This window comes from Schistocerca gregaria, chromosome 2, assembly GCF_023897955.1.
Source record: "Schistocerca gregaria isolate iqSchGreg1 chromosome 2, iqSchGreg1.2, whole genome shotgun sequence".
Classification (NCBI taxonomy): domain Eukaryota; kingdom Metazoa; phylum Arthropoda; class Insecta; order Orthoptera; family Acrididae; genus Schistocerca; species Schistocerca gregaria.
The window spans coordinates 952,997,200-953,019,371 of NC_064921.1; the positions used below are offsets into that span (position 1 = coordinate 952,997,200).

General features: G+C 42.5%; 1 protein-coding gene across 2 annotated transcripts in view; it reads left to right on the top strand.

The window, feature by feature from the left end:
• Positions 1-18,592, top strand: part of LOC126335428 (retinaldehyde-binding protein 1) — a 97,095-nt gene extending 78,503 nt beyond the window's left edge. For both annotated transcript variants that reach the window (XM_049998706.1, XM_049998707.1), the window contains exons 6-8: positions 10,440-10,550; positions 11,116-11,266; positions 18,421-18,592. In XM_049998706.1, the coding sequence (XP_049854663.1) occupies positions 10,440-10,550; positions 11,116-11,266; positions 18,421-18,458 (300 nt within the window). In that variant the 3' untranslated portion in view covers positions 18,459-18,592. The remainder of the gene's footprint in view (positions 1-10,439; positions 10,551-11,115; positions 11,267-18,420) is intronic.
• Positions 18,593-22,172: the final 3,580 nt, after the last annotated feature.

The following is a 22,172-nucleotide window of genomic DNA, read 5'->3' on the forward strand; positions in this document are numbered from 1 at the left end:
GTGCTGGTGTGTGCTTGTCAGAACTAAAGACTGCTGCAGGGGTCTGTGAGTGTGAAATCTTATGGGACTTAACTGTCTGTGTGCGTGAAATCTTATGGGACTTAACTGCTAAGGTCATCAGTCCCTAAGCTTACACACTACTTAACCTAAATTATCCTAAGCACAAACACACACATCCATGCCGGAGGGAGAACTCGAACCTCCCCCGGGACCTGCAGGGGTCTATTCAATACCTCTTATACGTAACACGCCTTGGTAACTCAATTTCATCTGGACTACCACATCCGTACGAACGCTTAAAGTGACAAATAATGCGATAAAATAGTGAAGCTGTGAGGACGGGGCGTGAGTCTTGCTTGGGTAGTTCAGTTGGTAGAGTACTTGCCCGCGAAAGGCGAAGGTCCCTAGTTCGAGTCTCGGTCCGGCGCACAGTTTGAATCTGCCAGGAAGTTTCATATCACCGCACACTCCGCTGCAGAGGGAAAATCTTATTCTGGAAACATCCCCCAGGTTGTGGCTAAGCCATGACTCCGCAGTATCCCTTCTTTCAGGAGTGCTAGTTGTGCAAGTTTCGCAGGAGAGCTTCTGTGAAGTTTGGAAGGTAGGAGACGAGGTACTGGCAGAAGTGAAGCTGTGAGGACGGGGCGTGAGTCGTGCTTGGGTAGCTCAGTTGGTAGAGCACTTGCCCGCAAACGGCAAAGATCCCGAGTTGGAGTCTCGGTCTGGCACACAGTTTTAATCTGCCAGGAAGTTTCATATCAGCGCACACTCCGCTGCAGAGTGAAAATCTCATTCTGGAAATAATGAGATAAATGATGGCGGAACAGAAAAACAGCTACAGTCGCTTAGTAGTGGAAACGCATCTGGATCAGATGAGATACCTGTACGACTCTACCGGTTGGTTATAATGAAAATGCTGCTACTCGAGGTGATTCAATGTGGGCCGTAGATACGCTAATGCGTTGATGCAGAAGCGGTTTACGCTGGCCTGAAGATACAAACCTGGCGCTGTACACTATTTGTATGAAAGCATGACATTCACACTGTCGTTTGACAGGCCATAACGCGTGTTAATAAGTGGCTATCGAGAAGAGAGAACAAGCACAGTTTGTGAAATTGTTTTATGTGAACGGCAGCAGTTACAGTGCATTGAGAGAGTATCGCCGGCTAAAAGGTCTGTGGAGAGGTCCGATGTCATTAAATGATTTAAACAGGATGATAATGAAATTAGAAAACACGGGTGAGCCTGGTGTGGCACCTGGAAGAGGAAGGCGTCCTAGCCCGGTGGAAGTCGCCCGATAAACAAAGTAAGAGCCTGCGGAATATCAGACCAGCTGTGTGGCTGGATTGGAGAGTTTTTAGCAAACAGAACACAGCATGTTGTTCTTAATGGAGAGACGTCTACAGACGTTAAAGTAACCTCTGGCGTGCCACAGGGGAGTGTTATGGGACCATTGCTTTTCACAATATATATGAATGACCTAGTAGATAGTGTCGGAAGTTCCATGCGGCTTTTCGTGGATGATGCTGTAGTACACAGAGAAGTTGCAGCATTAGAAAATTGCAGCGAAATGCAGGATCATCTGCAGCGGATAGGCAATTGGTGCAAGGAGTGGCAGCTGACCCTTAACATAGACAAATGTAATGTATTGCGAATACATAGAAAGAAGGGTCCTTTATTGTATGATTGTATGATAGCGGAACAAACACTGGTAGCAGAAACTTCTGTAAAATATCCGAGAGTATGCGTACGGAACGATTTGAAGTGGAATGATCGTATGAAATTAATTGTTGGTAAGGCGGGTACCAGGTTGAGATTCATTGGGAGAGTCCTTAGAAAATGTAGTACATCAACAAAGGAGGTGGCTTACAGAACACTCGTTCGAGCTATAATTGAGTATTGCTCATCAGTGTGGGATCCGTAGCAGGTCGGGTTGACGGAGGAGATAGAGAAGAACCAAAGAAGAGCGGCGCGTTTCGTCACAGGTTTATTTGGTAAGCGTGATAGCGTTACGGAGATGTTTAGCAAACTCAAGTGGCAGACTCTGCAAGAGAGGCGCCTGCATCGCGGTGTAGCTTGCTGTCCAGGTTTCGAGAGGGTGCGTTTCTGGATGAGGTATCGAATATATTGATTCCCCCCTCCCGAGGAGATCACGAATTTAGAGAGATTCGAGCGCGCACGGAGGCTTTCCGGCAGTCGTTCTTCCCGCGAACCATACGCGACTGGAACAGGAAAGGGAGGTAATGACAGTGGCACGTAAAATGCCCTCCGCCACACACCGTTGGGTGGCTTGCGGAGTATAAATGTAGATGTAGAAGTTTTTGACGATGTTGGTGTTCCTGTAAGTGACCACGTACCACTTGCTACGGGCAGTGCTAATGCTCGTGCAATGTCATGTCATGGTCAACAGTGTGGAAAGTTGTTCGGTCTATTTTACACTGGTACCCGTATAAGGGAAAACTGATGATTCGCAGAAACATTCCGAATTTGCTCTTCGGGTTCTGGAACGGATCAGAGTTGATGCCATGTGGTCGGTCAATATTCTATGCATTTAAGAGGCACATTTTACACTCCAATGTGAAGCGAAGACACAGGGCTCCCGACTTTTGGGTGCTGTTAAACAGTGTGTTGTACACAAAGATCTCCCGCCGTGAGTGACAGTGTGGTGTAGATTTACAAGCACCTTTATTCTCAGACCGTTTTTCTATAAAGAGAATACACCCAGAAAACCTTTCACGTGTAGCGTGAGGTCTGTACGTTATCGAGGCCTCCTTGTACAGCATGTGATTCCTGCTTCGGAAGAGCGCAACTGTGTGAAAATCACTACTTTCATGCAAGATGGGGCAGCGCCTCGTGTCGCTCTCACAGTGGAAGATCTACTTCATGTAACCTTCCACGAACGTGTCCCCGTTAGAGGTTTTTCAGATGCAAGGCCTCTGAGATCACCTGTTCTGAATTCATGTGACTTTTGGCTCTTGGAAAACACAAGGAACGCGTTTGTCAGGGACACGTTCGATCTCTGCCTGCTCTGAAGGTCAGTACACAGGAACATGTCGCTCAGATTCCGCCGGAACTGCTACGAGCAACTGTTGATGACGTCGTCTTACGGATGCAGTTTCTCGTCAAAGTCTCCAGTGCTGATACTGAACAAATTGTGTAAGCGGCAGTTAACAATAAATTCAACATTATGCCTTTCCCGACCTTTTTCTGTTCGACCTTTTCTGTCCGCGTCCTTTTTTTAGCCCATTACATATGGAAACGTTTCCGTATGTCTTTCTTACATTTACAGAGGCAGATTTGCACCTGATGACCAAAATTCATTCCCGTTTCCAAGAAGGATCGTATGGCAAATGTACAGAGTCTATTGTAGAATTATGGAACCTGTTTTATGCCCACGTTTATGATGTTTTCGGAGAGCCAAAATCTCCTCTATAAAAATCAACATGGGTTTTGCTGAGATCTTACGAAACTCAGCTCCCTCTGCTCTCCCATGAAATCTACAGAGTTCAGGATGACCCAGTGTTCCACTATTTCAACAAGGCTTTTGACGCAGCGTACCACTGAAGTTCAGTCAAAGAAATATGAGCTTACCGAGTTTCGGACCAGATTTACGACTGGATTCAAGAGGTCGTTACAGACAGAACTGAACACTTCGTTCTCGACGGCATAGTATTCGACAGATGTAGAGGTAATTTCAGGAGCACCTCAAGGAAGTGTGATAAGGCTATTACTGCCTACAGTACTCGTAAATAATCTAGTAGTATAACGTCAAATGGTACATGAAGCTGTTCGCAGATGACGCGGTTAGGGACTGGCAAGTGATTCTGGACGTAAATAACTGTTCCACACTCCGCATACATAGGAGAAGAAATTCACTGCTGTGCAGTGTCACTACTAATGAAAATCGCTGGAAACAATAACTAGGGTAACTTATCTAGGACTACATAAAGCAAATAGTTGAAAATGTAATTCAATCGCGAAAGAAATGGCTTACAGAACATTTGTTCGACCATTTCTTGAGTATTCCTCGTCAGTCTTGGATCCTTAGAAGGTTCAATTAACACAAGTGATAGACAGCCAACGAAGAGTGGTGTGTTTCGACACGTGGTCGTTCAGTCGGAGCGGGGGCATTACGCAGATGCTCTAGAAACCATGCTAGCAGAGACTAGGAGAGAGGCTTTATGCATCACGGATAACTTTACTATTGAAACTCCGAGGGCGTACCTCCGGGAAGAGTCAAACAACATGTTACTGCCTCCTGCATATGTCACATAAAATGACCAAGACGAGTTAATTCGAGAAATCACAGCTAATACAGAGGTTTACCGACAGTCACGCGCCTTTCTCGATAGGAACAGGGAAGAGGGAGAGCGAAGGGTTTACAACAAGTACCCTCCGCCGCACACCTCAGCTTGCTTGCGGACTATAAATGCAGATATAGATAACATGTCCAGAACGGGGATCTCGTACTTGCTTTGTTGGCTCATTTCTTAACTGCAGTATTTGCACAAGAACAACATCCTACAATTAGTGTATAATATCCGTCACAAACTTTAACTTACAAATTTAAATTATAGTACTTTCAATACGTTTCGAGCTATCTCTCCATAATTAGGCTTGCATAGAAAGGATAAACAGACATCAGATCTAGAAAGAACCGTTCAGTCTGCAATGGAGTGTGCTCTGTTTTTAAAGTTCCAGGCAGGTAAAAACAGCGGGCCAGATGGGTAATGGAACGTCGAACCTTGACTTTCGCGGATAGTGATAACCAACTCAGCTCCACGCGCACCACTCGGCCGTCGCCGCCTTTATAGTTCGGCATCCGCCGTTGCCTCTTTCTTCCCTTCGACACATCACTGAAATTGTGTTGTCTGCTTTTGTGGGCTAGGACAGCCGAAGGGCTGGTTTCTACAAACAGTCTGGCTTTATTCCTCCGTTATCCTTCGTTTCCAGAGGCAGTGAAGCGGATTAGTTGCTCTATTGTCCGTCCTACATCCGACTTTTGTTGCTGTATTTTCCTATGAAGTAGACATGACACATGGCACTGTTTCTCTTTTGTATGACCTGTCTGTAACGTGTCATCGTCGGAAAAACGTATTGCTGGTGTTATAGGCCAGTTGTCCTACAGGATATAACTCTGGTTCCCCACGAAGGTTCAAATGGTTTAAATGGCTCTAAGCACTACTGGACTTCACGTCTGAGATCATCAATGCGGTAGGCTTAGAACTACTTAAACCTAACTAACCTAAAGACATCACACATCCATGCCCGAGGCAGGATTCGAACATGCGACTGCAGCAGCAGCGCGGTTCCGGACAGAAGCGCCACAGCGGCCGGCCCCCCACGAATTAATAATGATTAACATGCTGCTGTGTTTTGGTTAATGGAGAACAGATGAAACTGTGGTAAAAACAGGAACTAAATAATGCCGAAATGAATTTGCAAAATTGCAAATACGGTACCACGCCAGCTATATAGTTTACTTGAAACATATGAAAAGCTGCACCGTACCGGAACCCGAATTTCCCACTAATCGTGATCGGTCGCTTTATCAACTTCGTCCATCTAAGCACGCTTCCAGGACCTCCTCAGATCTTCGTATGTCCCAGTGTCTGCTTCCCACAGTGCTCACACAGTTATGTTATTCCCGCGCTGTCAGCTTGTCAGGTTGCTTGAAATACATTAGTGCAGTGTCAGAGTTCCACACAATGTTTTCCACATTTATGTAGACAAATTCTGGCCTGTTTCTCATCTGCGCCCTACAGACACTAAAAATAATAGCTAGAATATCAGTGCACACCGAACTGTCTGAACTCATTCCACAGACAAATTACAGACGTCGTTTTTCTCTTTTAGGGTACATGGCGACTGTAGAGATATGAAAGGGGAAATTCTTTTATTCTAATTTTCGATTATTGTGAGCGCCTGTCCTCGCACGTCACTTTGACGAGTTAGTGGGTAAATCACCTGATGATGACTTGCTAAGACGCCGAAACCTGTCATCATACTATTTCCGTGTTCCAAGGCCGCCTAGTTTGGGATAAAAAAAGACGACTCGCAACGGATTTAAAACAAAATAATTGTCAAATAGTATATGGCTGATTGCCCTTAATTATCAGTGTCTACCAAATAGATGGACAAGCGGCGGAGTAAAAGGAAATCTCTATCCGCTGAATTTTTCAGTGCGACTTCAGCACTAAAAGCCACAAAAGACGCCGCACAATGAACAATATCACGCGCAATTGTGACGTTCATTTATGAGTAGTAGAGGCTCAAGAATTCCACAGGAGACTCCTTCGTATGTATGTATGCATATATATATATATATATATATATATATATATATATATATATATATATGTGTGTGTGTGTGTGTGTGTGTGTGTGTGTGTGTGTGTTCCACATCTCCACTTAAACCACTGGATCGATTTCAATCAAACTTATTACACATATTACTTACTGTCTGGAGAGAATTGCTGTGGAGATAATAACTACCTACCTATCAAAGGAGCGGAGGTGGGGATGAAAAAGTAGTGTATCTCACGAACCGCGAATTCTCAGTGTTTGTTCATCCAATATTTGAGAATGAGAGCACTTAATGACTTGGAACCAACTTTACACATAATTTAAAACCTTAGAAAACTTTTCCTCGTTGACTAAAGCCACAAAATAATGAAAATAGAGAAGTTCATCGCTCACAACGTCTTCCATGTTCCTACAGTAAAACTACCGCATCAGGGCTGACGTTTCAGTTGATTGCTTCATTACTGCTAAATTTATTCAGGACATATTTTGCTGATAGTATTCGTGTGAGCCACTGAATGCACCTACAAAATTATACACTCCTGGAAACGGAAAAAAGAACACATTGACACCGGTGTGTCAGACCCACCATACTTGCTCCGGACACTGCGAGAGGGCTGTACAAGCAATGATCACACGCACGGCACAGCGGACACACCACGAACCGCGGTGTTGGCCGTCGACTGGCCCTAGCTGCGCAGCATTTGTGCACCGCCGCCGTCAGTGTCAGCCAGTTTGCCGTGGCATACGGAGCTCCATCGCAGTCTTTAACACTGGTAGCATGCCGCGACAGCGTGGACGTGAACCGTATGTGTAGTTGTCGGACTTTGAGCGAGGGCGTATAGTGGGCATGCGGGAGGCCGGGTGGACGTACCGCCGAATTGCTCAAAAGTTGGGGCGTGAGGTCTCCACAGTACATCGATGTTCTCGCCAGTGGTCGGCGGAAGGTGCACGTGCCCGTCGACCTGGGACCGGACCGCAGCGACGCACGGATGCACGCCAAGACCATAGGATCCTATGCAGTGCCGTAGGGGACCGCAGCGCCACTTCCCAGCAAATTAGGGACACTGTTGCTCCTGGGGTATCGGCGAGGACCATTCGCAACCGTCTCCATGAAGCTGGGCTACGGTCCCGCTCACGCCCCAACATCGTGCAGCCCGCCTCCGGTGGTGTCGCGACAGGCGTGAATGGAGGGACGAATGGAGACGTGTCGTCTTCAGTGATGAGAGTCGCTTCTGCCTTGGTGCCAATGATGGTCGTATGCGTGTTTGGCGACGTGCAGGTGAGCTCCACAATCAGGACTGCATACGACCGAGGCACACAGGGCCAACACCCGGCATCATGGTGTGGGGAGCGATCTCCTACACTGGCCGTACACCTCTGGTGATTGTCGAGGGGACACTGAATAGTGCACGGTACATCCAAACCGTCATCGAACCCATCGTTCTACCATTCCTACACCGGAAAGGGAACTTGCCGTTCCAACAGGACAATGCACGTCCGCATGTATCCCGTGCCACCCAACGTGCTCTAGAATGTGTAAGTCAACTACCCTGGCCAGCAAGATCTCCGGATCTGTCCCCCCTTGAGCATGTTTGGGACTGGATGAAGCGTCGTCTCACGCGGTCTGCACGTCCAGCACGAACGCTGGTCCAACTGAGGCGCCAGGTGGAAATGGCATGGCAAGCCGTTCCACAGGACGACATCCAGCATCTCTACGATCGTCTCCATGGGAGAATAGCAGCCTGCATTGCTGCGAAAGGTGGATATACACTGTACTAGTGCCGACATTGTGCATGCTCTGTTGCCTTTGTCTATGTGCCTGTGGTTCTGTCAGTGTGATCATGTGATGTATCTGACCCCAGGAATGTGTCAATAAAGTTTCCCCTTCCTGGGACAATGAATTCACGGTGTTCTTATTTCAATTTCCAGGAGTGTATCATTGTACGACACATAGTTCTCGAAATATGGCGTCACAAACCCTCAGATTTGAGAAAACCGCAGCATCATGCAGTATGTTTTAATTTATTACGCCTTTACTCCAAACTTACCACAGAATGTAGCCGCAAAATGATATCATTGTACGACAGTTGTTCAGGAAACATGACGCGTCGTAGAGATTGAGCTGAGGGAAATGAGAACTGCAGGACGAAATTCGCTACAGATACAGGTGAAGCACAGTACCAATATGCGTGAAATATGTTAAATATCAGTGAAACGTATTCTACCAAAGCCACGGCTGAAATGCTCTTCCTAAACCCCTGGATCTATTTCAACCAAACGCAATATACGTATTTCTCTATGGAAAGAAATACTATGGGAATAAGGACCAGCAGCCTCCTATCTGGGTAAGGGCCATAACGTGGACAGAGAAATGGGAAGGAAGAGATTGACACAAAGGGGATGTGCACACAGATATAAGGGGGGAGGAGATGGACAAAGTGCTAGGGGAAATGGACAGAGAAAGGGGAGAGGAGATGGCACAAAGGGAGGGAAGAGGAGTAGATGGAGAGAGAGAGGAGAGAGGAACAGATGGACTGAGAGAGGGTGGGGTAGGAGATGGGCACAGAGACAAGGAGGAGGAAATAAGCAGGGAAAGGGAAGAGGAGATGGACAGAGAGAGAGAGAGAGAGAGAGAGAGAGAGAGAGAGAGAGAGAGAGAGAGAGAGAGAGAGAGGAGGGAAGGAGGAAATGGGCAGAGAGAGGGAGAGGATGAGATGGACAGAGAAAGAGACAGGCGGAGATAGGCAGTCGGGGTTGGATAGTGGTCAGAGAGAGGGAGCAGGAGATGGAAAGAGAGAAGTGTGGACAAGATGGACAAAGAAAGGGGGGGAGGTGGAGGTAGGCTAACAGAAGTCAAATAAATACGGCCTGGAGCAACACTCGATACTCAACTAATAGGATAATAATCCTGTTGGAGGCACATTTGCAACTGAACATTATACCAGAGGTTGAAAATACCGCTTCAGTTGTAAAGTTCTTGTATTATCACACGACAGGTTTCGGGCTCTTATATGCTCATCCTCAGGTGTCGTAACTGGGTGCTGTGAGGCCCGAGCGCCCTGGTAGACGTGTACGAGGCGCGGTGTGTGCTACCTACGAGTGTAGAGTATGGAGTAGTCACTCCATGCACGGTCTGCGCTTATAGGTAGCACACCGCGCATTGTACACGTCTACCAGGGCGCTCGTGGCTCACAGCACCCAGTTACGACACCTGAAGATGAGCATATAAGAACCCGAAACCTGTCGTGTGATAATACAAGAACTTTACAACTGAAGCAGTATTTCCAAGCTCTGGTAGTAGGATAATATTTAATTTCAAGCTCACTTCAGTATTCCAGTGTTAACTTTATACCACTCGCTTCTTAACAGCCGTTTCATGCCATAATATGATAAAAAGAAAACAGCGTGTTTCTGTTGCCCATGGTCTTTCGTCTTTATTCAGTATCTTCTGGACATCTTACTTTTTTCGGCCTTAAAATATTAGTTCGCAATGCTATCATACAGATTGGAGGAAACCATTTCGTTTGAGGAAGGAACGGTGGAAGTTCGCAAGGAAGAAAGAAAGGAATAAATTTTGTAATCGTCTTACTTTTAGTTCTTGCAGAGGAAAACTGGAGAGACCTTTCGCCTTATAAAATACACACTTGGTTAATTTTTGTTTTAGGCTTATATATATATCGGCAATTCTTGTGCTATCTTCAGTTGGATTTTGTGTATTATTCTGTCTGAAAATTACTGCAACATGGTGATATCTTGCTGAGGTTTTTATGACATTCCCCTTCACAGTTATTCGTATCACTCCTTTTGACACAGAAATATTGTGATCGTATTCATTCAGAAATCAATCTGCTCCCCAGCCCTGTTTTCCTCCATTACCTTCTCCAATTTTCGATTCACCACTCTTAAGATAACTTTGGCTGCATATGGAGTGAGGCTATAGTCCTGTGTTTACTGCATACATTGGTATCCTGCTATTACAGCGCGATGGCATGTAATGGCGTGGATGTACCACATTTTAAAGAATGTGGAAGGTGTATTGTGCACAACTGCAGACAGGACTGTAATTGTACTTTCAGCAAAATCTGCCCTGTTTCATAACAAGCATATGAACCTTTGACAAAACTGTTCACAGGATGCCATGCCGCTGAGACTGAAGGAGGTGCATATCGTAAAACAGCCGTACATTTTCAACATGGTGTTCACCATGTTCAAGCCGTTCATCAGGGAAAAACTGAGGAACAGGGTAAGGAGGTTGTCGATTAATAAATATTGAAAGCTATAACGTAAACTGCAGTACAACTTTCCTGTGTGCAATAAATGGAAAATAAAATATTATGTCAGAGAAATGTATTCTTTGCTACTATTGAATATATTAAATGGTATTGGTTCCTAGAAATAGCTCAGTTGATTCTGTAAGACTAATTTGAATGACACTGGTTTTAGCTGTAGAGGTGCTTTCGATTATATGTTTCAATAGTCTAATGCATTTCATACAGCCCTCGTTACATAAACTCACTATGAGAGTGCAAATAAAAAAAATTCCAAAACATTCTTTATCAAAACTTCAAAAAGTTCAGTTCAGTCTGCCAAAATGCATCGTCATGTCAATTCGTAAACTGAAAGGAAAGGATGCATTATGTCCTCGACTCCTTTGCTATCCCTGACCTTGCTTTCGAAATTTTTCACATCTTCTTCTGCACTTGTATTTTAGTAACGAATGAGAAGAAAAAAATTGAAATTCTTTTGTAATCTATGAAAAGCACTTCCAGTGTTATGTACATCAGCTTTACGCAGGATATGTGTTACAGATGTTTTTCCACGGTGACAAAATGGAATCACTGCACAAGCACCTCGATCCCAGCCACCTTCCTGAGGACTATGGCGGCAAGCTGCCGAAAATTGACTACACAAGCAAAGACTGGTACCCAGTAATTTGTGATATTACGGATGAAATTAAAGGTACATTTGCCACTTTACATCAGGTGAAGCTAAATTAACTTTTAATATGTGTGTGTGTGTGTACTATTGATGTGTCACAACTAAAATCAATTATAATTCATAAAAATTCCAAAAATGAATGTACCTATGTATATATTTATGTATGTATGTGTGTGTGTGTTCCCCATCTCATTTTCAACCATAGGACCGATTTCAACCAAACTTGGTACACTTTCACTCACTGAAAAACTGCCGCTTAAGGCATTACGTTTTAGTTTTTTACTTCTTTACTACGGATTGCATTCGTGACACATTTTACCGACAGTATTCAAATACACCACTTAATGTACCAGAAAAATTACATGATTTTTTAGTAAATAGTTCAAGAGATACGACTTCATAAACATTGAGCTGCATGAAAATGAAACTGTATGGCGAAATTTGTTTGACTTACGAGGTCAACTATGCTTACAGATATGTGTGAAACATGTTAAAAAAATGGTTCAAATGGCTCTGAGCACTATGGGACTTAAACCTATGGTCATTAGTCCCCTCGAACTTATAACTACTTAAACCTAACTGTCCTAAGGACATCACACAACACCCAGCCTTCACGAGGCAGAGAAAATCCCTGACACCGCCGGGATTAGAACACGGGACCCGGGCGTGGGAAGCGAGAACGCTACCGCACGACCACGAGATGCGGGCGCGAAACTTGTTAAATATGTGTTAAATATATCTGACCTGTGCATTTTGGGGCAAAGCCACAGGTAAAAAGCTCACCCGAAACACTGGAACGATTTCAATCAAATGTGGTACACATATTAGTTAGAATCTGGAAACAAACACTGTAGTGGTAAGTACTACCGGCCTCCTATTGATCTGGTGAGCAAAATGTACGAGGCAGGCGAAATACCCTCAGACTTCAAGAAGAATATAATAATTCCAATCCCAAAGAAAGCAGGTGTTGACAGATGTGAAAATTACCGAACTATCAGTTTAATAAGTCACAGCTGCAAAATACTAACGCGAATTCTTTACAGACGAATGGAAAAACTGATAGAAGCCGACTTCGGGGAAGATCAGCTTGGATTCCGTAGAAATGTTGGAACACGTGAGGCAATACTGACCCTATGACCTATCTTAGAAGAAAGATTAAGGAAAGGCAAACCTACGTTTCTTGCATTCGTAGACTTAGAGAAAGCTTTTGACAATTTTGATTGGAATAATCTATTTCCAATTCTGAAGGTGGCAGGGGTAAAATACAGGGAGCGAAATGTTATTTATTATTTGTACAGAAAGCAGATGGCAGTTATAAGGGTCGAGGGCTATAAAAGGAAAGCAGTGGTTGGGAAGGGAGTGAGACAGGTTTGTAGTCTCTCCCCGATGTTATTCAATCTGTATATTGAGCAAGCAATAAAGGAAACAAAAGAAAATCCATGGAGAAGAAATAAAAAACTTTGAGGTTAGCCGATGACATTGTAATTCTGTCAGAGACAGCAAAGGACTTGGAAGTGCAGTTGAACGGAATGGACAGTGTCTTGAAAGGAGGATATGAGACGAACATCAACAAAAGCAAAACGAGGATAATGGAATGTAGTCGGTTCAAATGGCTCTGAGCACTATGGGACTTAATATCTATGGTCATCAGTCCCCTAGAACTTACAACTACTTAAACCTAACTAACCTAAGGAATGTAGTCGAATTAAGTCGAGTGATGCTGAGGGAATTAGATTAGGAAATGAGACACTTAAAGTAGTAAATGAGTTTTGGTATTTGGGGAGCAAAATAACTGATAATGGTCAAAGTAGAGAGGATATAAAACGTTGGAGGGCAATGGCAAGGAAAGCGTTTCTGAAGGAGAAAAATTTGTTAACATCGAGTATAGATTTGAGTGTCAAGAAGTCGTTTCTGAAAGTATTTGTGTGGAGTGTAGCCATGTATGGAAGTGAAATGTGGACGATAAATAGTTGGGACAAGAAGAGAATAAAAGCTTTCGAAATGTGGTGCTACAGAAGAATGCTGAAGATTAGATTGAATAGAATTGGGGAGAAGAGGAGCTTGTGGCACAACTTGACTAGAAGAAGGGATCGGTTGGTAGGACATGTTCTGAGACATCGAGGGATCACCAATTTAGTATTGGAGAGCAGCGTGGAGGATAAAAATCGTAGAGGAAGACCAAGAGATGAACACACTAAGCAGATTCAGAAAGATATAGGCTGCAGTAGGTACTGGGAGATGAAGAAGCTTGCACAGGATAGAGTAGCATGGAGACCTGCATCAAACCAGTGTCAGGACTGAAGACCACAACAACAACAACAACATTGAGGTGGGGGGGGGGTGGGGGCAGGAAGAGATAGGCACAGACAGGAGGTGGAGGAGATGGCCAGGGATAGGGGAGGGGGAAATGGACAGAGAGAGGGGAGAGGTGGAGAAAGATTTAGAAAGGAAAGAGGAGGAGATGGATAAAGACACGGGGACGAAGAAATAGACAGAGAGGGAGAAGAAGATGAAGAGACAGATGTGGGTGGAAGAAACGGACAGAGAAAGGGAAGAAGAATAGGTGGATGGACAGAGGAGAGAAAAGGAGGTGGACACAGAAAAGAAGAGGGAGGAGATGAAGAGGGAGAAGGGGAAGGAGGAGATTGAGGAAGAGAGGGGGAGGAGGAGGAGGAGGGGGAATTAGAGGAGGGAGGAGGAGGTGGACTGAGAGGAGAGGTGCAGATTGACAGGGAGAGACAGACCAGAGGAGGAGATAGAAAGAGAGAGGAGCAATAGGAAATGGACAGAGAGTCTGGGTGGAGGAGATGGACAGAGAGGAAGTGAAGAATGTTATGGGCGGAGAGAGGGAGGAGGAGGAGATGAACTACTAGAAGTTTGGAGTGAATATATAACTGGGAAAGCCCGGCTACTGAGCTAGTATTTACATGCACAGCAGGAACAATATGTGGCAGTACTGAAACATAGTGCAGTGGCAATATGTAAACGGAAAACTTCGTATTAAAGCCCAACTACTGTCTTTACAGCCTTTTTTTATGCAAATGTACATTTCGAACTCACAGGTTTATCATCGAGATTTTTTGTTACGTTAGGCATGTCGAAATCGCAATGAATGTTCTTACATAACAGATGAAGATGTGAGTTCGGAATATGCATAGGCATATTAAAAATTCTTTAGAGTCAGTAGACAGATTTTGTTATTAAGTTATCCACTCACTTCATTGTCTCAGTTTGACGAGAATAGTCATTATGTCTCAAATGACACCAGGAACAAACTGAAAAAGAAGTCTGTGAACTATATCATTTTCATTCCCCAGCTTTAGCTCTCTGGAGCGTGCAAGTCTGCACGATAAGACTATGAATTTGATTGTGATTTTAATGCATTAATATTCGACAAAAATGGTGTTTGCTCAAAGAAAGTCATAGGTTCGGTTATTGGTAAAAACAAATGACAGGCTCTGGTGTATTGATGAACTGCAGTTTGTGTACGAACGTGAGTCCTTACAAAATACTTATACAGTGCATATCGGAATATCGGCGGTTTCTTTACGTATACTACGCAACCAGTCGCTTGTGGGCCAGAATTATGGAGATCGTTTCAATGAAACATCCTGCGAGAAATCGGCGATCCTGAGAGAAGTGAATTAAGGATGCTAAATAAGATGTAACGAACAATTACTGAATTATTTTTAAATTCATAGTATCACAGGGAATGCATTTTATACCACATTTGGAGAGATTAAGCAAAATTCTCTTCCACCAGAAGAAAAGAATATCCAGAGACAAAATGGCTGAAAATATGTTCAATCAACCTGCCAAAATGGAGATATGTTGATGGTGGAGGTAACCATAAAATAGAAGGCTCATCAAGAGCTGCTGTGCTAAAGAGGAAGAGACCCGTGATTCGATGTCCTCATCTTTGCCAAATATTACCTTTGACTGTCCCTTTTCACTGACATTATAGTTACCAGCAGGCAAAAATCAGCTGTTAGTGCTATACAGATGAGCTATTATTTGAGTGATGTGTATCGCAAAAGCAGAAAGACCACATGTGGTACTTCGTTAGCAACTATCTGCTTCATCATCGTTAGAGTTATTCATCGGCGTCAGAAATGAAGTCACAAGGCGACTGAAAAAGTATGGAACGTAAAATATTCCATCTGCGGCTTATGTAATTTGTGCTGAGTAACGTTATCAAGCACTTTTGTTTCACGTAGAGGTCATGCTATTAATCTCTGAACGTTTCCTGTAAGCACTGAACATATAAGAAGAAACAAAATTGCAACGCGGCTTTAATTGATGTTTACTCTGAGAAACTTGCAAGTCATCACAGCCGTTTAGTAGCAGCCTCTCACAGGTATTCACATCTTCCTTGTGCTGAATTGTCTCCGAGACTTAAGTGCATAAAGCGTTTAACAAGAATTATTATAATGTCTGTAAGTTTTTATAGACTTTACCTAATCGTCGGCTTCCTCTGTAGTGTTAGGATAATGGTATGCGGAGTGAAATGGACATAACTGGCCAAGTCTGCAAGGATTACTCGTATTAAGAGACTAAAATATTTCACGAAAGGCTGATGCGTTCTAGGTACCGTCTGTCAGAACTTCTCAGAAAGTTAGGGCGCAAGAAGGTCACATGAAACACAAATGAATTTCCAGTTATAACTCTACTAACCATATATACAGATCCAACTTCGTAACACAAAACTTAGAAGTATCAGATTTTTTATATATTACAAATGATTTCCATATATATTTTTTGAGAAGTGCCTAATGACAGTCAATGTTATTAAACAACTAAAACGGAAACCCAATCTCAGTAGCGGGTTGCCTATCTAAGGCTTAAAGGGGCAGCAAAAATTTGAATTTCAGAATTTCGTTCAATTATAGACCGAACTTAAAAATTTAAAATGCTGCCATAATCTGCTCATTAAGTGGTATGATCTTACCTTTAAGGAATAACACAGCAAGTCAAGTAATAAAGTTAGAAACTGTGTAGGCCCTGTATGTACTGAGGCAGCATAACTTATGATGCGCAAATTTTGCAGTCTGTATTCATCCAGTAAACAGACGTTTCAAGCTGTTATGTACAGGTTGTTTAAAAAAGTGCCACATATTCCTACAGGACGTAGTTTGGTCATAACTAAAACGCAAGTTTCTTTAATGCGTATTATGTTTAGAAACCAATACCCGTTGAGAAATGGCACAATCTGTTCTGTCATTCCCGACTGTCACGCCACGTAATAATAGACAGGGTTGCACAGGGTTGCATCTGGTTACCACGCATCCTGTCACATTCTTCATCCCTTCTTCGCACCGAACCACACACTTCTTCAAATACACCACGGCTCCATTTACATCGCATCATATTCATTGGTCACATTCTCCTGTAACGTCTGGACATTGTAGATGGATTGGGCGTACACCAATGTCTCAAAAATGTTGCCATAGCCAGAAATTCAACGGTGAGATACTGTTACAAAATTCGTAGAAAATAGGGTGGTGGATCCTCGTGCACAAACCACAGTCATTGTATATCTGCAAGGGTAACGTTCTCCAACAGCGCCGGAAATTCTTCACCCGGAAATCGGTGATAAGCAACACCGTTTAATCTCCTTGGTAAAGTGTACGGCCGCTACGAGTGTTTCACCAACCGACAATTTCTGCCCATACGTCGACACTCAAGCGATCCCGGTATCTCGCTTCCAAAGTTTCTCTCTCTCTATCTCTCTCTCTCTCTATCTCTCTCTCTCTATGAAATTATAGTACATGAAAAGATTCTGGGAGATAACTATTAAGCAAAGCTTTCCCAGATTTCGAATATTAAGCATGGCTGCAGCAGCAAGTGTGCAGATGTAATATATGGAATGAAAACAGCCACAAATTGGTGAAGGTAATAGTCGAAAGCAGCTGGCCTGACGGCCGACAAAACTTCCGAGAATTCGTGCTAAGCATACTTAAAAAGTAATGTGGCACTAATCATTATGATTAATTTAGAAAATAGCTGATACTGATTTAAGCTGAAAAGCCCTGCTAGTTTAAATCTGTGTGCTAGATCGGGATTCGGAGCAAGAAGCCTGCCTTTCGCAGGCGAAACCCTTACCGACTGAACTAACCCGGCGCAACACACGACGCGCCCTCACAACTTAATTCTGCCAGAGTTTCTCTCCTACTTTCCAGGATTTAAGGCACTTTGAAAAGAAATTGATAAGAAATGTGATAAAACAGGCACTCAGTTAAATCACGATATCGAAGAAAAACTGTGTATAATTGAGCTAAACTCAAAACTGCAAATATGTATTGCACAAGATTTCCTTGTTTTACCAATGGATAGATACACACATGGTTATATTCCATACTATTGTACCTCCCTTATATCAAGGAATTTAGAAAGAAGTCCCAAGCACAGGTGACACTTGATCACTAATAGTGAGTGTGATATCCGTGAAAAAGGAATTCCAGTTTGTTCTGTGTACTTATTACAGACAAAATAATATAATAGTAAATTAAAAATTATTGAGTTATGTGCATACGTATTAATGAGCCAGATATCTGTGAAATGTACAGTTCTGTTCTTAAGTCTACTATATATAAACCGACTCGTATGAATGCAATGTGCCAAAATTAATGCCGACTGCACTGCTTTTTTGATAGAAATAAAAATATTAATTTGTTAATTATACAATACTGTTAATAATTTCGTAGGCAATGATCTGTAAACTATATCGTATAATTTTGTCCGGGAAACTAAAAGGATGGTATCTCTCACATTTATTCCCTAGGATATTCACCTGTTCTCGTTTCACGGTTTCTAAGATTGTGTTTTTGAACATTCTTTTCGTTAAAACGTTTGATATCAACACAAGAGGAAACTGTTCGCTCTCTGTTTCACAGGATCGATATAACAGGATCACATTAGACTGCTCAGAAAGTGGAAGTAATATCACAACATATTCAGTTCTGATAACTTTGTAATCTGCCTCGTTGCTACTCTTCATGTATCGAAATGTTATGGATTTTATTTCGTCATTCCCCGCACTTTGTGTGTGTGTGTGTGTGTGTGTGTGTGTGTGTGTGTGTGTGTGTGTGTGTGTGTGTGTGTATGTGTGTGTGTGTGTGTGTGTGTGTGTATGTGTAGAGGTAATTTGCTGACAGTGTCCCTGTTCTCTGTTGCAGAGTGGAACTCGTACGGCCTGGTGCAGCAGAGCAAGTGACGAGTGACTTGCGACATCCGCCGCAGTATCGGCCCCTGCGCAGGAATTTCTCATTTTGTGTTCAACAAATTTATACATTCCTTTTAATGTGATGTTCCTTATATTACTACATTAAATGTATAAGTACTTTTGTACACATGACTATTCACTTCACAAATGTCCTTTACGATCTCCTTTTCATCAGTCATTCTCTACATTCTCATGATCAGTGCGACACATTTCTCCCAGTGATGTACCAGTTGATGAATCCCATGGCTGTAGAAATCTGCATGTTGGTTGTTCAGGAGGTATTTCGAATTTAATGTAAACAAATGTGAGATCCTAGTCAGAACTGGAAAGTGCCAAGTACTTGGGAAATATGATAGAGCAAAATGGATGAAATGAGAAAGAAATCAGTAAACATGGCAGACAGACGGAAGCATTCCTGCGAAGTGTTCGCAGCCTGTCTAACGCTTAAGAATCGATGTGATCTGCCAACGTCACACCTCTCTCACACTAGTTGACTTACTTGGTATGCACAGCCGATCTTCCTCTCCGAATAGTCGGCCACGTCAATCTTCAAAAACTTCTTCTAAGAAGAATAAAGCTGGTTAAGAGAATTCACCAGACTCTCTCTCTACTGATGAAATGATATGATACTCGCAAAATACTTTTAGTTTAGCCTTGGTTTATTTAAACTTCCACAAAGAACAATTCACCATTTCTCACATAGATATTCGAAAGTTTGCAAGTCAACCGATTCGTGTCGTATTAGACTCGATAAAATACATTTACAACAGCGTTGGTTTAACAACCACGTAATTTATGAACATGTCTTGCTTCTAGCAAGTCCAAAAAAATGCATTACTTGAAAGTCTCACCAAATTTTTTTTATTTGTCCTTAACAATCATCACAGTCACTAAAAGCACAGAATAATACATAAACAGGTAATTGTTTTATAACAGGTTTATGGGAAGAAACTTATTTAAATTTAACTTTTACTTATACAGTCCTGAAAATTGATGACAATTTAAGTTGCCATTGGACAATAATAAATGAAAAGCATATCCAGTTTTATTAAAATGAGTATTTTTAACTCTATTACTATTACACATTCTTACTTTCTTTAAAAATACATATAATGTAATACATTAATTCATAAGCAATGAAACCAATTTAACTCATTTGAAAAATGGCTCATCTCAGTAACATTTCCCCTTACTCTTCTTAGCTTAGCGGTACCTCAAAGTTTATTAAACCCTGCACAACAATTTGATTCAACTGGTACTTGTCGTTTTGCACAGATACAAATGTTCGATTCTGACATACCTTGCACCTACGATACTTCAGCTGTCCTTCGATGACGAAATGATTTTCTCTATCTTGACATCATTTAATGAAAGAAATCGTGATGATGGACCAAGATTTTCTCTTGGGGTGCCATGGGTTTTTAGAATTTGAAGAACAACAAGGTTTCGAAACTGAAGATGTGGCAGGTCATTTCCCAGCACCTGATGTAACAACTGAACCTGTACGCAACATGCTTCGATACCCCAAGCAAACAGGGACCACCGCCACTTTTTAATCCTCATTTTTTGTTCTGTATAGAACGGTGCACTGATTACTCAAATCAGCCCGTCCTGTATACAAATTATATTGTTTCACAGCATGAGTCATATTTACTGTTACTCTCCTTCTCTCTGTTCCGCTGAATCTTCCCACACTAAACAAAGGTTCTACATTATCACATCTGGAAAGAACTGTCACTTCTTCGTAGCCATTGCATCTCATGGATTTCTACTGGCACTTGAGACTGGATCACATATTCCTCTTTTTTAATTTCCAAAATCATTCTTCAATGGCAAATTCAATTCCTTTCCAACCATCTCACCTCGCATTGTCCCTGTACCACCCTGGTTTCTTTTGCACAGTTCTTCCAGCAACGATACTGACGCAAATAAATTACGTGGAATATTTCCATGTTGAATCAAATCAGTTACAACATCTCCACCCTGACCAAGACGGTTCTACGTATTTTCATTAGTGTGCCAAAGTAAAGTTCTGCAAGCACAATGTTGTCATTAGGATTTGCCAAAATCACAGCTCGAAACCAAACATAATTGGATTGCCTTTTCTTAACTGTTTAGCAGCAAGTGTCTGGTAATATGGTACAATACTCTCATCAACCGACACTGCATTGTCAATGGGAATTTGTTTGAAAGCGTCATTGAGAAAGTTAAACAGTGGACTCACTTTATAACACTCTTCTTCATTTCTCTTTGATTTGTAATTCAAGTGTATATATCGCAAGGTTACTTCAAATCTGTTTCGCCTCATAGAGCCTGGAATAAAGCTACTTTGCAATCAGGTTCCTCATGCCAATACATTCTTTTATTTGGCAATCTATGGTAACATGAGACATTTCCCAGGACAATGCATAACTCATCATAAGAAATGTGCAAATTATGATTACCTATCGGTGCAGCACATAAATTTGTCTAAGAGACAATAAAATTTATTAACTCCTCAGAGAATTTTTTTTAAAGAATCCAGTGGGGATTTAATTCTATTTTAAAGAAAATCTAACAAATGTGGACCATAAGACTCATTTTCTCCTCTTACTCTTCTATTCGGACCTGCGACTGTAGCGGTCGCGCGGTTCCAGACTGAAGCGTTTAGAACCGCTCGGCCACAGCGGCCGGCGCCAGATTTCTCCCCAAATGGCACAAGTCAATTCCCTGTGTATAAAATGGTGATAAATATAAAAAAATGTGGGAAATTAGAAAGTAGCCCAATTGTTCTACGGGTCCCACCAACTACTATGACGTCACTGTGGAAGCAGAGTACTTATTGTAACTGTAAAACGGCGGAAATTCAAAGAAGTCCAACATAGGGTATTATCCTGTTGATGTGAAATAAAAAGAAAAAAAATCAAGGTGGTGGACCTCTGCTCTCTGTCACAATCGAGTATGCTGGACCTCAGGGATGTGAGTGCACCCTGCATGGTTGCCAGGTTTCCACATCCTTATATCTCTCTATGATGTCACAGTCCAGTGCGGTGGACCTCAGGGTTACAACCTCAGCCTGCATGGTTGTCAGTTTTCCTGATCTCCATAATGTCAGAAATCAAGATAGCGGTCCCTAGGACATGGCTGCAGCCAGAACACTTGTGCTAAGTACATAATCGCATCCTAAGCATACAACTGAAAAATACAAAAATCCCTGGTTTTTCCTACTCCTATAATGTTAAGGTTCACTTGCCATAAATTTAAGTCAATATGTGCTAATATGCACTACGCCTAAACAACGGCCACCGCTGCTGGGATAGAATAAGAACAATTGAAACGTCCCCTTAGAAAAATTATACGAGACTGTGTTAAACTGACACACTATATTTTTAGAGCAACGCAATCTGACTTTCAATAATCCCTACAAAAGAATGGCCCAGACTAACATTAACCTATGTTGTTGTTGTTGTTGTTGTTGTTGTGGTCTTCAGTCCTGAGACTGGTTTGATGCAGCTCTCCATGCTACTCTATCCTGTGCAAGCCTCTTCATCACCCAGTACCTACTGCAACCTACATCCTTCTGAATCTGCTTAGTGTACTCATCTCTCGGACTCCCTCTACGATTTTTACTCTCCACGTTGCCCTCCAATGCTAAACTTGTGATCCTCAAAACATGTCCTACCAACCGATCATTTCTTCTAGTCAAATAGTGCCACAAACTCCTCT